Below are 15,384 nucleotides of genomic sequence, written 5' to 3' on the forward strand. Positions count from 1 at the left end.
CTTCCTTCCTTCCTTCCTTCCTTCCTTCTTTCCTTCCTTCCTCCCTCCCTCCCTCCCTCCCTCCATCTCCTCCTCCTCTCTCTCCTCCCTCCCCTTCCATTTTAGAATTCATATTGATTCTAAGGCAGAAGTGTGGTAAGGGCTAGGCAATGGGGGTTAAATAACTTGCTCAGGATCTCATAGCTCTGAAGTATCTGAGGCCAGATTTGAACCTAGGATCTCTTGTCTCTAGGCTTGGCTCTCAAACCACTAAGCGACCCAGCTGCCCCCAAGAATCATCATTCTTAAGTATATTTATGGTTTAGTTCCCTTCAAGGAATTTAAAGAGGAAAGGCATTACTTTTTAGGTTTAGAAGGTTTTTTTTGGAATTAGGAAATATTTTATGGTGATATTTATAAAGTATACTTTGTTTTTGAAGGATCTAATGTGGAGACGTAGTGACTCTTAATGCCTAATATTGACATTACTCCTTAAACAGATTACAAATAAAGACAGATTCCAATACAAATGAATTTCTGACAAGAAAAATCGAATTTCATATCAATAATCTCTGAAAAACCAGATGATATAAACAATTAAAGCTTAAAACTAGACACATTTCTTTATAGGCATTAATAGCATTTTTTTATTTATAATACCATTCACTATTAAACATGGGAGCAGTCTTGATGAGAGTAATTGTCTTTCAGTATTCAGAAAGACAAATTTATTTTTCCTTACACTATCTCTTCATGATACTAATTAACCTTGAGGTTCTGTCATCAAGATTTTGGAGTTAGACCTTTTGTACCAGATCAGAAATACATTTATTATATATTTTACAAGTGCTTTCTGAAAATATAGGTGCCATTAGTCATTGTTTCAGGCAAATAAATCTAAGTTGACCATGTATTGGCTGTATTATTATAACAGAGATTCTTGTTTTGATATAGATTAGACAAGATAACTGGACTGAGATGCTATTATTTTTTAGAGTAATGCAAAACAGTAATTTTTTTGGTAGAGTTTTGGAAGTTTTTCAAAAGCACCTAAGTATTTGTATGCTAAATTTTCTGGAAACTGAAACAACTCTTTAAATATTTGGGATCTAGGCATGTATGTATACTTCTTTTTTAAAAGTCAATACTTGATTCTCACCATTAAACCAAAACCCCATGCCATCATCCTTGCCTCGCCCCCAAATTTTTGTTAAGACTCAAAAAATTGGAATTGTTATTATTTTAAATTCTTGTGGAAGCCAAATCAGAGTTTTAGAAGTATGTTTTTTTAAGATACTATTTATTTTGACCCTGAAGTTTTTGATACTGATAGGTCTGATAAAAATTAAAAGAGAATTAACTTATCTTTCATGGTTACCTTTTTGTAAAAAATAGTTTAGCTAATTTCTTGTTTTTGTTAGTCACATAATCTATAATGCACTAAATTTGTGAAAAGTTCTAAAAGGCTAAAATTAATTGACTTCTACACATAGTAGTTCCAGTAGGAAAGTCTGTATAAAGACTAATTATTTCCTTTTTTATAATGTATTTCTCTCTTTTTTTTTAGTGGCCTTAGAGAATCAATATTAAGAAACAAATAAGAATTCTTTTTTTTTTTTTTTTTTGCTATATCAGATTATGTGCTTCCATTCATATAGATTTGACTTCGATATGATTTCTTCTAAGTTCCTGTTAGGCAGAGGACAGTTCTATTTGAGCTACAGTTATTTTTGTGTGTGTTTAAAATTGGATTCTGTAGAGACTAGAATTAGATTGAGAGCATATTTGTCACTATATAGATTCAAGTATGAACTTTAATATTTATCTGAAGCTTAAAAATGGAATGTTCCTCAGAAGACTTTGCTTAGCTAGAAGAATACAGGACTGTCTTTCTTTCTCTTTATATTTCTTAAGCTGCATGGACCTGGAACCTTTTGGTCAATTATCATGAAAATATTGGAAACACTTTGCTTCTTAGAAAAATGTTTTTTGACCCTTTGAGGAATTTTGTTAATGTTTGAATTTCTTTGAAAATAGGAGTTCTTCTAGATAGTTAAATAGTAGGTTAACTTTTGCTTTGATAAAGAACATAGAAGCATGCTTCTTTCTTCACTGGCACTTTAATTGCTTTCCAAAGGTATTTTTGCAGGTTCTACTAGTAGAGAAGTCTAGGTTGGCCATTTAGGTCACAATTTTTGCCTTAGTGTTTTTGTTGGACACAAATTTAGATTGCTTTTTATAGGACAGTCTTTTAGGATTTCTACTTTTTATCTTCACCTTATCTCTAGAATGTTTGGTAACAAGTAGTTTGCAAGAGTAGGGATATGTGGAGGCAATTTTATGAAGAACATTAGGTTGACTAGTTTTCTGGTAACTGGAGTACTTGGAACATAAACCCTCCACAAATCCACACTCGTTATTCTACCCTTGTTTGTCTTAGGAGTCCTGTATAGTCAGTTTGTCAGAAAAAGAGAGAGAGGTGGGAGGGATCTTACTGTCTCCTTATGTAGTAAACTTTGGAGCCCCCGGTGGCTGCTTCAATGCACTAGACTCCTAATGGTTATACTGCTTTTAAAGGTTCCAGGTCTGTGCAGCACAGTGTGAGACTCCAAGAGTGTGGATCTATGGAGGCAATATATTTGGAGAACTCCAGTTACAAGTAAGTAACCTAGTTTTCCTGTTGGCTCCCTGACTGATATGAGGAGGCTCTCTCTGGACTGGTATAACCAAGTCACACAGCAAAGCATTAACAGGAGCTTTCTTTTTATGTCTGATTAGCAGATCACTTCTTTGCTTTCTGATAGACTAGGCTGTGGAAAGATCTCTATCTTTAAAAAATAACTATTTTTAAAATGAAATTCAAAATGGACAATTCTTCTTAACTATGTCCACCAAAAGACCTGACTAGCCCCTACTGAGCCAATCCCATCCACCTGGATAACAAAGTTTGCCTTTTTCAAATAGCTCTATGAAGAAGGATAGTCTGAGAGGATCCTCACTCAGTATACCTTCCCTTCCTCTCATCACTGGTTCCGAGCAGGGAAAAAATCCACCACAAATCTTTGTGGGGATAAAAAGTCTTTTGCTATTTTTTAGTAGAAAAAATTAATACATATTAAAGAGAAAAATAACTTCATTGGACTGGATAATGTCCACATTTATACTTAGACATTCAAAAGAGAGAAAAATGACAAAGGTGTAATATTTTAAGTGGGAAAAAAATCAACCTTAAGGACCCAAAACATGGAACTACTAATTGTCTACTGGATTAGATTTGATCCCATTTTACTGTATTTTGACTTAATTTTGAGTAGCAGATAAATGAAAAATTAAAAAAATAACTACTTGGATTCTTTGACCTTCCTTGATGACAGCAATCACTGAGACCAGGTTTTTCCATTCTTTCTTTTGATTCTACAGATCCTCCACAAATATGTAGGAAGGCACAATAGATCTACTTCGGGAAAAATAAAATAAGCATCTTTAAATGCCTTTTAGTTAATTTAATATCAACAGTATTCCATGACCATAGTTAGCAAATAGCTACAGTTTTTTTCTAGTCACTAAATCATGCTTAATGAATAGCTATTCTTCCTAGACCACAATTTTTATTTACCTAGGTTATATTTTGATCTGTTTTTCCTCTATTTTGTTTTGTGTTTTTAGACCTTAATACTGCAGCTGGAAATCTTCCTTCAGCAACATCCATGTCTCCATCTACTATAGCTACTCAAAATCTTGTAATGTCTTCTTCAGGAGTTGGAGGCGATGCCAGTGTCACGTTAACTCTGGCTGACACTCAGGGTATGCTTTCTGGTGGTCTTGATGCAGTTACACTTAACATCACTTCCCAGGTCAGTGCAATTTAATAGTTGTTTTTGCTATAATTTTTTCAGTGGACTATTACTAAGACTTCAGATAGTCATATCAAAGAGTCTTTTTTTGTTTGGTAGTAAATAATGTGTTTGTTTACTTTTGAAAAACTTAGTTTCATATTCATATTAGAAATGAATAGAGTAGGGTTATTAAAGCTATTTTATTATTTTTGTAGCTTTTTGCTATTGTTCTGAATATTCCTGTATAATAAATCATTTCCTTAGTATTCTCCATATTACAGTGAATCTTTTATACTGAAAGTTCTGTGCATTTTGAAATGGCTCTAAGTCCTGGGAGACTACATCTCCCAGGACTCTCTACCATAACTTCCTCAGACACATCCCACTTCCTTTGTGGGAGGTGTCTGAGTAAGTTATAAAAAGAAGAGAGAGTCGCAGAACTGTGGAGAGCCTTTTTCCCTGGAGAGGCTTAGTCCTGACATAGCTGTCAGAGATCTACCTCTTAGCTTCCTCAGACCCAGTTAAATATCTCTAAAGTATAGCCTAAATTTTGTTCAGATCCAAAGGGCTCAGGTTTAATTTCCCCACTGAGGCTGAGGGCTAACCTGGCTACCTACCTTCCTTTTCCCTTATCTTCTCCCATCCTCATCCTTCATCCCTTTTTCAACATCACAACAGTTCCAAATAGTATGCTGAGAAAGGATGCCTGTTGCTCTTCTCTCTCTCCTGCTTTACTATCCAGCATCATTTCCCCTTCATCTCTCCACTCATTTTTCAACTCTAATATCCAAAAGATTCCAAAGCTTTCACCAAACCAAACATACCCATGCAGATCTAGGGATAGGACAGATGGAAATTGTCAATATACAACTTTGATTTTTGTCCATTTGAGTTTATAGAAATTTGTATTACAGTAAAGCCATAACCCCAAATCTCAGGATTCCATAATATTCCCCAAACTGAAAGTAACATTTTAAATACCCACCTATACACACCCACATATGTTAGGATAATATGGTATAATGGAATGAGGATGTGATTTGGAAATGGAAGTCCTGGGCTTACAGTTTGTTATTTATTGCCTTTGTAATGAAACACTCTGAGGTTTCTTCATCTACTAAAGGACTAGGGGGAGCTAGATCTCTTAGATCCCTTCTAGCTCTGAATCATATAAACTTATAAGTAGCCTAACCAACCAACCAAACAAACAAAAAAACAATGGAGAAGATAGGAAACCTGATAAACCTGATGATGTGTCTGGCTCCTAGAAAAAAAATGAATGTTCTGATTTTACAATGGCATCTATAGAAAACTGCATTTTTATAAAATAGGAGAAGTGACAGATAAAACAAGAAAAGTAGATAGAAAGGGAAAAATAATAAAATCAGTTTATGGTTTCAGATGTCCCATAACAATCTTAACCAAATCAAGTCTTCTTTCCCATGCTAAACCCACTCTCTTTTTATTATGTATGACTCTTCACTACTTAGCTTCATACTACCTTTCCAGTCTTACAAAATTAGTCCCCTTTAGGCATTCTAAAGTCCAGCCAAACTGACCTTGGTGGTTCTCAAATGTGATACTTCATCTTTAAACTTTTTTGCACCAGCTGACCCCCATGGCTGGAATGTATTCTTTCTTTATTTCTGCTTGCAGCTGCTCTCCACCTCCCTCCCTCCTGCCCAATACCCCGAATAATCTACTATGTATTTATGTATTCTATATATGTGTCTGACATAGTCAATAAAATGCTGATCTTGGATCTAGGAAGACTTGGGTTCAAGTTTAACCCTGACACATATCATTTGTGTGACTTTGGACCATTCACTTAAACCTCTCAGTGTTCAAGGCACCTAAAATCATGAATTGCAAGGAAACTGATGCCTGAAATTGGTAGAGAGCATTTCCTTATGTAGGAATTCCCTATGTCCACCCTCCCCCCCCCCCAATCGGAGGCATTAGACTATAGGATTTGGAAGCGGGTACCATCTCTTAACATAGCTTTTGAGAATATAGGGTCACCTCCACATCCCAATGGGGTATCTATCAGATTGGGATTTTATTGGAGAAGGAAAGATGTAGAATTCAACATTTATATTTAACAAACATTTGTTAAACTATTTAAAGCAGAATCCTGTTCTAGATGATGAGAAACAAAGTTTAGATGATACATAGTCCCTATTTCATAATACTTTCAGTTTAATTTGAGGTATAATATACCCACAACACAAAACCCTCCTATAAATTTCATCTCTATGAAGATGACTGCCCAAACTACACACCTAGCTAGCACTTACTCTCTCTTGAGCTCCAGTCTTATATTATCAATAACTTAGTTCACCTCCTGACACACACTTGCTTTGTGACCATGAAAACTGCTTAAATTATTACTTTTTTGGTCTACTTAACATACTTAAGGTACAAAGGAGTTTGCGCTCTCAAGTTTATGCAGTGAGCACTCTGTACTGCCCCCTCCCACTAGTGCTGTATTTATTACTCTGATTCCTCTCTTCTCCAGTAAAAAAATGAAAAAAGAATGAAATAGAAATAGGAAAATCAGGAGGCAGTGGTAGTAGGGAATCAGGGCAAGGTAGAGTTGGAAGAATATGGTGAAGTTGGTTTCTGAAATGTTTGTACTTTAGCTGCCAGCAGTGCAACCATATAGCAACAGGTATGGGGAAATAGAAATGTGGAATTTGAAAGAGCAATTAATGTGTAGAAATATGCACATGGAAGTTATCTGAATAGAGGGAATAGTTGAAGCTAAGGGCATGGATAAATTTCCTGGGAGAGGAAAGAATGTAATAGAGAAGGCAAGCCTCAAACTTCAGGAGAATTAATACATTTGGATGGTAGGGAAAGCCAAAAACAGAAAAATTACTTTGAAAGTGTTACAGGATTAGAAGATTGGAGAACAAATGTAGCCATACTTTCAGAGAGAGACAGAGGGAGGGAGGGAGAGAGAGAGAGAGAGAGAGAGAGAGAGAGAGAGAGTGGGAGAGGAGGGAGAGAGGGAAAAGGTGAGAGGGAGAGACGGGGGAGAGGGAAAGAGAGAGGGAGGGAAGGAGGGAGAAAATTGCATCTAATATTGCATATTATAAGTCTTTAAACTTGAATTTGATTTCTGGCAAAAATCCAGCACATTTTATTAAAGAGACGATTTGTGAATACATAGTAACAGAAGCGGTGATGACTAATATAAATTCCTTGAAGAAAAGGGGGCTATTTTTTACCCCTTTTTGTATCCCCAGTGCCTGGTACATAGTAGGAGCTTAAATGTTTATTGACTGATTAGATTCAGAACTAGTTGAACAGATTCAACAAGTAATCATTAATAGATAGCTGGTAAGTTCTCTTGGTAGTCTTTATTGGAGTGCCCCAAGTCTTAGTTTTCTGTCATTCAAAATTTTTATATGGATTTATTAATTTTTGAAAAATTCTTACCTTCTAACTTAGAAGAATCAATACTGAGTATTGGCTCCAAGGCAAAAGAGCAGTAAGGGCTAGACAAGTGGCTTGCTCAAGTTCACACAGTTAGGAAGTATTTGAAGCTAGGACCTTCCAGAAGTTTCTAGGCCTGGTTCCCAATCCACTGAGCCACCTAGGTGCTCCTCATTCAACATTTTTATAAATTAGATGAAAATCTAGAAGTGATGTTTGCCAAATTTCTAAATGAGACAAAGAGGAGGAGGTCCAGATCCAAAAAGGTTTTGACAGACTTGAAAGTTTGGCTAAATATAATGAGATGAAACTTTAAAAGGCTAAGTCTAAAGTTATACAGTTGTGGTTAAAAAATGAATTTCTGATTTTTTGCAGGGGTAAATATGTCTGACTATACAGCAGTTAAAAAATGGATATTTTAGTGTATTTCAAGTTCACTTTGAAGCAACATGACATGATAACCAAATAAGCTAATACTCTTCTAGACTATATTAAGATATCCATAGTATCTATAATGATAGAGCACACTAGTTCCATTATATTCTGCCTTGCTCAGACAAAAATGTGGAGCACTATGCTCAGTTCAAGCACCATATTTTAGAAAGACAGGATTAACTGTCGTTTATCTAATGACTTTTTTACAGTCACAAAATAAACCTAGAATTGAATTCATGTTCTCTGACTTCAACTCTGATGTTCTTTTCACTATATCATGCCTTCTTTCTTCTTCAAATAACTCTTGATACTACTTATATAACTGTAATTATGACTCATCAAGTTACTTAAATTTCTGGGCCTTAGTTTCCTCATTTGAAAATGAAGGAATTGGACTATATGACTATCTTTTAATTAATAGATTACATGCCTCTAATAATAAATGATGTTATACTCTGAGAAATGGCTTCATTTTATTCTTTGGCTAAAATTCCAATTACTACTACTCCATGAGTCTCTGTTACCAAATATAAATTCCTTGTTTGAGTTTTAAAGATTTTTATAACCTAATCCCTTCCTGCCACCCCAGTGTTCTATATTTTATTCCCTTTCACCCACACTACAATCGGGATACGCTGTTCTACTTGTTCCTCACAAAGGGCACTCTATCACTCATATATGTGCTTTTTGCGTTGACTATCCCTAATGCCTTAGTGTTCCCGTCTTTGCCTTTTTCCTTTTAGTTCCCCTGACTTTCTTCAAGATGAGTTTCAGATTCTACCTTTGAAGTCTTTCTCATTTTTTCCATCTGCTGATGCCTTCTCAGAGATTACTTCCATTTATATATATATATATGTATATATATATGTATGTATGTATGTATATCCTATCCATCTATCCATGTAAAATAGATAGATGGATAGGTAGATATCATATGTACATGATTATTAATGCATTTTCTCCCTAATTAGGAGGTGAGCTATCCAAGACAAGGACTGTTATTTTTTTGTTTGTTTGTTTTTTGCATCTCTAGTACTTATAGAGCCTAACATATAATAAGCACTTAATAAATAAATTCCTATCTCTTTTCTTTTCCTGACCAACATGTTTAGAGAGGAAATAGATTTTTTTAACTTCTCTGTACTCACTCACTTCTCTCCAACTTTTCAATTTCCTTGTAGCATAGCTTTTACCCTAAATGAAATTGCTTTCTAAGAAAGCTCTTACAAGTCCACCATTATCAAATAATGTTGAGGGCCTACATTGTGTTAAAGGATAAAATAATAAAGTCTTGACTTTCCAGCTGTCAAAACCCACCTTTTCTCAAACTTTATGGATCTTGTCTCCCAAGCAGCATTTAACACTTGATCACTAACTCCCTGAATCTCCCTCCTTTTGCCTTTTTATATTTATTAATATTTAATCCTCCTGTTTTTCTTATCTCTGACTACTCTTTTGTCTCCTTTGATGAATTTTCCTCCTTTTCTTCTTGCTGTCACCTAACTTTAGATCTTCAAGGTTCTGTACTCTTTACCTTTTTCTCTCATTGATCTCATACTTTCAGTTTCAACTATCATCTCTATGGAAAGAACTTCCAGATATGTATTTCATGCCTTTACCATTCTCTCAAGATCCATTCCTATGTGTAAAAAGTAGTGTGCTCTACTGAATAGAATGATGACCTTGGAGCAGTGATGGGCAAACTTTTTAAAGAGGGGTGCCAAAGGAAAGTTTCTAAGGCAGTTCTTTCAAAGTTTCATTGTATTGTATCCTACTCATTGTATTCGTCAGATTAGGAATAATGTCGCAGGGCTGGATAGAACATTTCAGGGGGCCGTATCTGGCCCGCAGGCCGTAGTTTGCCCATCACTGCCTTAGAGTATTCACATCTCATTTCACACACTTAGTAGTTGGGGAACTCTGGGCAAGTCATCTAACATCTCTGTACCTCAGTTTCTTGATCTGTAAAATGAGGAGGTTGGACTTAGTGATCTTTAAGGTTGTCTTCATTATTATCTTTAACTCTTTCTGACCACTATTTGGGGTTTTATTGGCAAAACTACTAGAATGGTTTGCCATTTTCTTCTTCAGCTCATTTTATAGATTGAGGAACTGAGGCAAACAGGGTTAGGTGACTTGCCTAGCATCCCACATCCAGTAAGTATCAGGAAGATAAATTCTCTGATTCTAGATAGGCCTGGCATTCCATCCACTCTGCCACCTAATTGCCCCACATTTTGAGTTAGAAAACCACAAATTAACAATATCTTTGTTGTTTTATATTTTTATTGTTAAATATTTCCCATCTATATTTTAATTTTGTATGGTCAATGAATTTGACATCTCTACTCTTAAGATGTCTTCCAGCTTTATGTCAGTGTTCCCAGACAGTTTTCCCAGTGTCCCATTAGCACCCAATACTCAACATATATCAGATCCAAAATTATGTCCCCTTCTGCTCCCCAACCTTTCCAAATGACCTTCCAACAAACAATCTTCTTATTGACTTTATTTCTGTAAATAGTGATTCTATAAGTAAGAAATTAATCTATGAAACCTTGAAATTATCTTTAACTTCTCTTGTCTTTTCCGTTTACCTCAAGTCAGTTCCCAAGAATTAAATACTACCTCTATTGGATCCTTATTATAATAGATGCTTATTTTTATTTTTACTGCAATAACTGTGATTCAGATTCTCATCTCTCATCTGAACTATATAGCAGTAGCCTTTTAACTGAATTTCCCACATCTGTACTCTTCCTATTCCAACCCAGCCTCTATACTTTTGCCACATAATCTTTCTAGAGCACCGATATCATATTTCCATTGTCTGTAGAATGAAGATCAACTTTATCAGTCTTATATTCTACATTATGATCGAATCCTTTATTTCTAGACTTATCTTCCAGTACTTGCCTGTCTTACCTTTATATTTTATGCTTTTGACAAATTGTTTTATTTTTCATCTTGCTGTTGCCCTTGTTCTATAGCTCTCTTAAAATTCTGCTTAGGCCAAACTCAAATACAACTTCCCAGTCAGATATAAAGCACCTTTCCTCCCCAATCTTTTGTATCATTTTATTTGTATAACTCCTCTCTTATGATACCTATATTTTTATTTATGTTATGCTGAAACACTTGCCTTTTTTTCCTAATAATTTTAAGTCTCATGTGAAGAGATGAACACTGTCTCCTTATCATCATTATATTACTTATAAGCATAATGGGATAATGAAACAGTTCTAAAGATAATGTAAACAACTGTATACAATACAAATAACTATAAACTTTAAAATATATTATTGTATGTAATAAAAGCTAACATTTATATAGGTCAATAATTCCCAAAGTGGGTGCCACCACCCCCTTGTGGGTGCTGCAGCGATCCAGGGTGGCGGTGATGGCCACAGGTACATTTATCTTTCCTATTAATTGCTATTAAAATTAAAAAATAATAATTTCCAGGGGCACTAAGTAATATTTTTTCTGGAAAGGGGGCGGTAGGCCAAAAAAGTTTGGGAACCACTGATATAGGTTTACAAAGAGCTTTACTTATGTTATCTCATGTGGTCCTGACAACAACTTCTGATGTAGGATGATGCAGAATTATTATATCCAATATTAAATGACTGGCCTGAAGTCACATAGTTAATTGTTTTAGACAGGATTCTAACTCAGACGTTATCATCAAAGTCTAATATCCTAGTCACTTCATCACCCAGTAATTAAGAATTTCTAGCTTCCAAAGGGAAAAAAAGGAATGAAGAAATAGTAACAGGGAAAGAGAGACATGCTGAAGAAGAAAGAATTGTGATGATGATTTGGAGGCCTCTAAAATTGTGAAATGAGTCGGAGATTGAATTTGTGGAGAAGAAATTGTGGTCTTTTTTGTGGGGAGAAGATAATTCTACGGAGTAACAGGGCTCAAGTAGAAGGGTCCAAGGAAGAAGAAAAGAAGAAAATAAAGAGAGAGGACTCTATCTGAAACAAAGAGGAGGATGAAGGGAGAAGATGGAGTTAAGTCAAGGTGATGTAAAGGAAGCGTGTCTATCAAGGTATTGCTAAATAGGCTGTCATGTAGTTAATAAGTGCTAAAGAAAAGAGTCATGCTTTGAATCCTGCAGTTCAAATCACACAGCTAGAGAAATTAAGCAACCTGCCCTTCTCTGGCATGTTAAGAAATTGAATGTCACTGAGCTTATGAAACCCATCTTCTAGCAATCTTAGGCTAGAAAAATACAAGTTATCTCAATCTTGTTTTCAGTGGCTCTTGTCCCTATTGTGGACGTGGTCACCCTAAATCTAGATGATATATTTAGCAAGGGCAGAGAAGACTTATGCTTTCTAATGCTTTAGGGAGAGTGTTTTTGTTTATAGATAAAGGAGGTGGTCCCTACCCTACCTTAAAGGAAAGACAGGCTCTGGTCCATTTAGATGCCTTGAGACTTAACATGGGAGCAACTTGACCTTGAGGGGGTAGGGAGTTTTGAAAATGAATGATTTCATATACTGTGACAAATGAAATTTTTCTAGAGATTGTATTTTAAGTTTTAAAATATTAATTTATTAATCTGCTGCTCAAGAAAATTTAACTAGCCAGTGGACTCCCTCAGTCTGAACAGATGTTAAAGAACTCAAGCAAGACAGAAAGTGGAAGCCCAAGAGAGAGCAGGATGTGAGCATGAGCAACCAGGCTGGGTCAGAGAGAAAGCAGAGGATTAAGTACAGCTAGGCAGGAGAGCTGGACCAGACAGAGGGGCTAAAGTGATCAGGTAGGCAGGCAGGAGAGCTGGGCAAGCCAATATATATCTCTCTTCTGATGCCATGACTTGGTTCCTCCCCAAGTCATCTCTGATTGAAGAACTGTCACACAAGAAGTGGAATCTGATACTGGAACTCTTTCATCACAAGAAGGCAAGTGTCCCAAAGACTGGCTGCCAGAGTGGCTCCACATCTCACACTTAACAACTTGGAGGCTAGAACAGATTTTATCACCCAATAGAATGTTTGTTTACAAATAAATAAGGAACAAGTTTCCATGCTGCATGTATAAGATCTAGACAAAAGAAGGGAAGACCCAATCTAGTTTCATAGCCTAGGAAAGACCTGTTTCATAGTTTTAAATTCAAATTGCTCTTGGGGGCTCACAGGGGAGCCATTTCTCAACAAATATCCCAATTCAATATTAATTTTTCATAATAGAAATATTGCTAATAAATAATGACATTCAACATGAATTTTCCTCCCAAGAAGCCCTTCATGTGAAAAGAAGAAAAAGTTCCTGAAAAAGTAAAAGAGATCCTGAATTATGTCAAGAGACTGGATAAAAGAATGTCACAGAAGAAAAAGGGAAGGAAGGATCTCTAAACACTTGGATGTAAGAAACAAACACTATTCTTCCTGAAGGAGAAGTGGTGATGCTATAGATCACAATTACTTGTCAGAAGAAGAGATAAGTAGTGTCAACTTTTAAAACCCCAGAATCACTCTACAGTAGTAATAACTGATATTTCCTTCTAGATTGTACCAAGAAGTTGTTTGCTAAACTTGTAACAGAAGAGAGCTCTACTGTCATCTCAGGGCATTTGTATCTAGGATATGATAAGGAATTGGAAATTGTCAAAATGGGCAACTGCTACCTACTTGTAGTGATTAAAATGGACAGATGATACTTCCTGGAGGAATTTTGATGCATTACTGAAGATTACAAATCCTTGGACAGAAAACTGAAGGTGTTAGGGCCCCACTTGTTTTCATACTGCTGGTTTTTATTGAAGGCAATAGATGCAGAAGATTATAGACAAGAACTATATAAAAAATAAAGAGAAGGTAGCTTGGGGAAGAGATTAATAGAGAAGGGTCAGAAATAGCTTTATGTAGAAAGTAGAATTTGAACTAACCTTTGGGAAATTTAACAGCTACTTTTTTTTTTTTAAACCCTTGTACTTCGGTGTATTGTCTCATAGGTGGAAGAGTGGTAAGGGTGGGCAATGGGGGTCAAGTGACCTGCCCAGGGTCACACAGCTGGGAAGTGGCTGAGGCCGGGTTTGAACCTAGGACCTCCTGTCTCTAGACCTGACTCTCACTCCACTGAGCTACCCAGCTGCCCCCTTAACAGCTACTTTTGAAGCTAGCATATATGAATTTCACAGGAGACTATTTTGTTTTTGGGTTTGTTTCTTCAATTGAATACTTGCATTTACTAAGTGTCAACTCTGTTACAAAACAATAATGAAAAATCTCTGCCCTCTAGAGGATACAACATGAATATATAAATGTATATATGTGTTTATATAAGTATATACAAAATAAATATAAGGTAGTTTGGGGAAGGGGGATTAGCAGGTAGGGAAGGATCAGAAAGAGTTTTATATAGAAGATGGGATTTGAACTAAGTTTTGAAGTCTGGAAATTTTAAGAGTATAAGGATGATATTAGAAAATAAGTATTATTTTATTAGTTTAGAGATAAGAAGTAGAGCTTCACTTCACTTTACTACTGAAGATACTTTTGAATAACATCAAAAGTACAGAATCAATTTTGAACCTTTACTTTCCTCCTATTTGGCTCGTCTATTTTATTTTTACAAGAGAAAATAAAGAGGGGAATGCATTCAAGACTAGAGGATCAGTCCATACAAAACAGATGTATTGTGGGCAGAATAATACTATGAACATTATTGTGGGTAGACTATAGAGTGTGATAGGGAAGTAATGCTGGCAAGATATGTTAGAACAATATTGTGTAGAGCTTTACCAACCAAACAGAAATTTATATTTGATCTTAGCACTGTTAGGTTGTTCCTAAAGTAATATGGTCAGATCTATTCTTTAGAAAAATCACTTTGCAGCTTTGTGGATAATGGATTGGAAAAGACAGAGACTTTGGACAGGGAAAATAATCAGGAGTCTAGGAAAGATTTAATAAAGGCTTGAAAAGAATAGAAGCATGTGAGTAGAAAGAAGGAAGCATATACAAGAAATAAAGAGAAGAAAAGACTTGGCATTTATTGAATTTGTGAGGTGAGATAAAATTAAGACCTCAGATATCACTCTGAGGCTACAAATTTTGGTGACTAATGATGATAGTGCTTTTGACAGAAATAAGAAGGTTTAGGAATGAAATCAGCTTGTGGGGAAGAGATTCTGTTATGGACATGCTGAGTTTGAAATTACCAATATGATATCCACTTTAAAATACCTAATAGGCATTATCTAATGATGATATTGACCAGAAGAAGAGAAATTAGGAATGGATCTATGAGTTATCTATATGAAGATCATAAAAGTCATGGAAGCTAGTGGAGGTTGCTGGAGTCTAGAAAAAAAAGGAGGAACCAGGACAGATCATTGGAGTACAACTGCAATAATCAAATCTTATGGGAATGATCATGTCAATAAAGGAAACTGAGGAGTATTCAGAGAGATGGAGGAGAATTGGAAGGGATCAGTGTCATAAAAACTCAGAAGAACTGTTAAAGGGTGGAAAGATTGTTCACCTGTGTCAGATATAATAGGCAGGTCAAGAAGGATTGAGAAAAGGCCACTGTCTTTAACAATTAAGAAATCATTGATGACTCTAAATAGAACAATAGCAGTTGAATTAATGGGATTGGAAGCTAGAATGCAAGGGATTGAGAAGTAAGTGAAAGGAAAGTGGAGGTAATGAGAAGTGATAACTTTTTCTATGTTTT

The 15,384-nt window shown here is 35.6% G+C and overlaps 1 protein-coding gene across 1 annotated transcript in view; it reads left to right on the top strand.

Moving 5' to 3' along the window:
* ZNF236 (zinc finger protein 236) overlaps nucleotides 1–15,384 on the top strand; it is a 214,280-nt gene that overhangs the window by 153,087 nt on the left and 45,809 nt on the right. The window contains exon 26 of the mRNA XM_044683430.1: nucleotides 3,646–3,833. Within this exon, the coding sequence (XP_044539365.1) occupies nucleotides 3,646–3,833 (188 nt within the window). The remainder of the gene's footprint in view (nucleotides 1–3,645; nucleotides 3,834–15,384) is intronic.

This window comes from Gracilinanus agilis, chromosome 1 (genome assembly GCF_016433145.1).
Source record: "Gracilinanus agilis isolate LMUSP501 chromosome 1, AgileGrace, whole genome shotgun sequence".
NCBI classification, from domain to species: Eukaryota; Metazoa; Chordata; class Mammalia; order Didelphimorphia; family Didelphidae; genus Gracilinanus; species Gracilinanus agilis.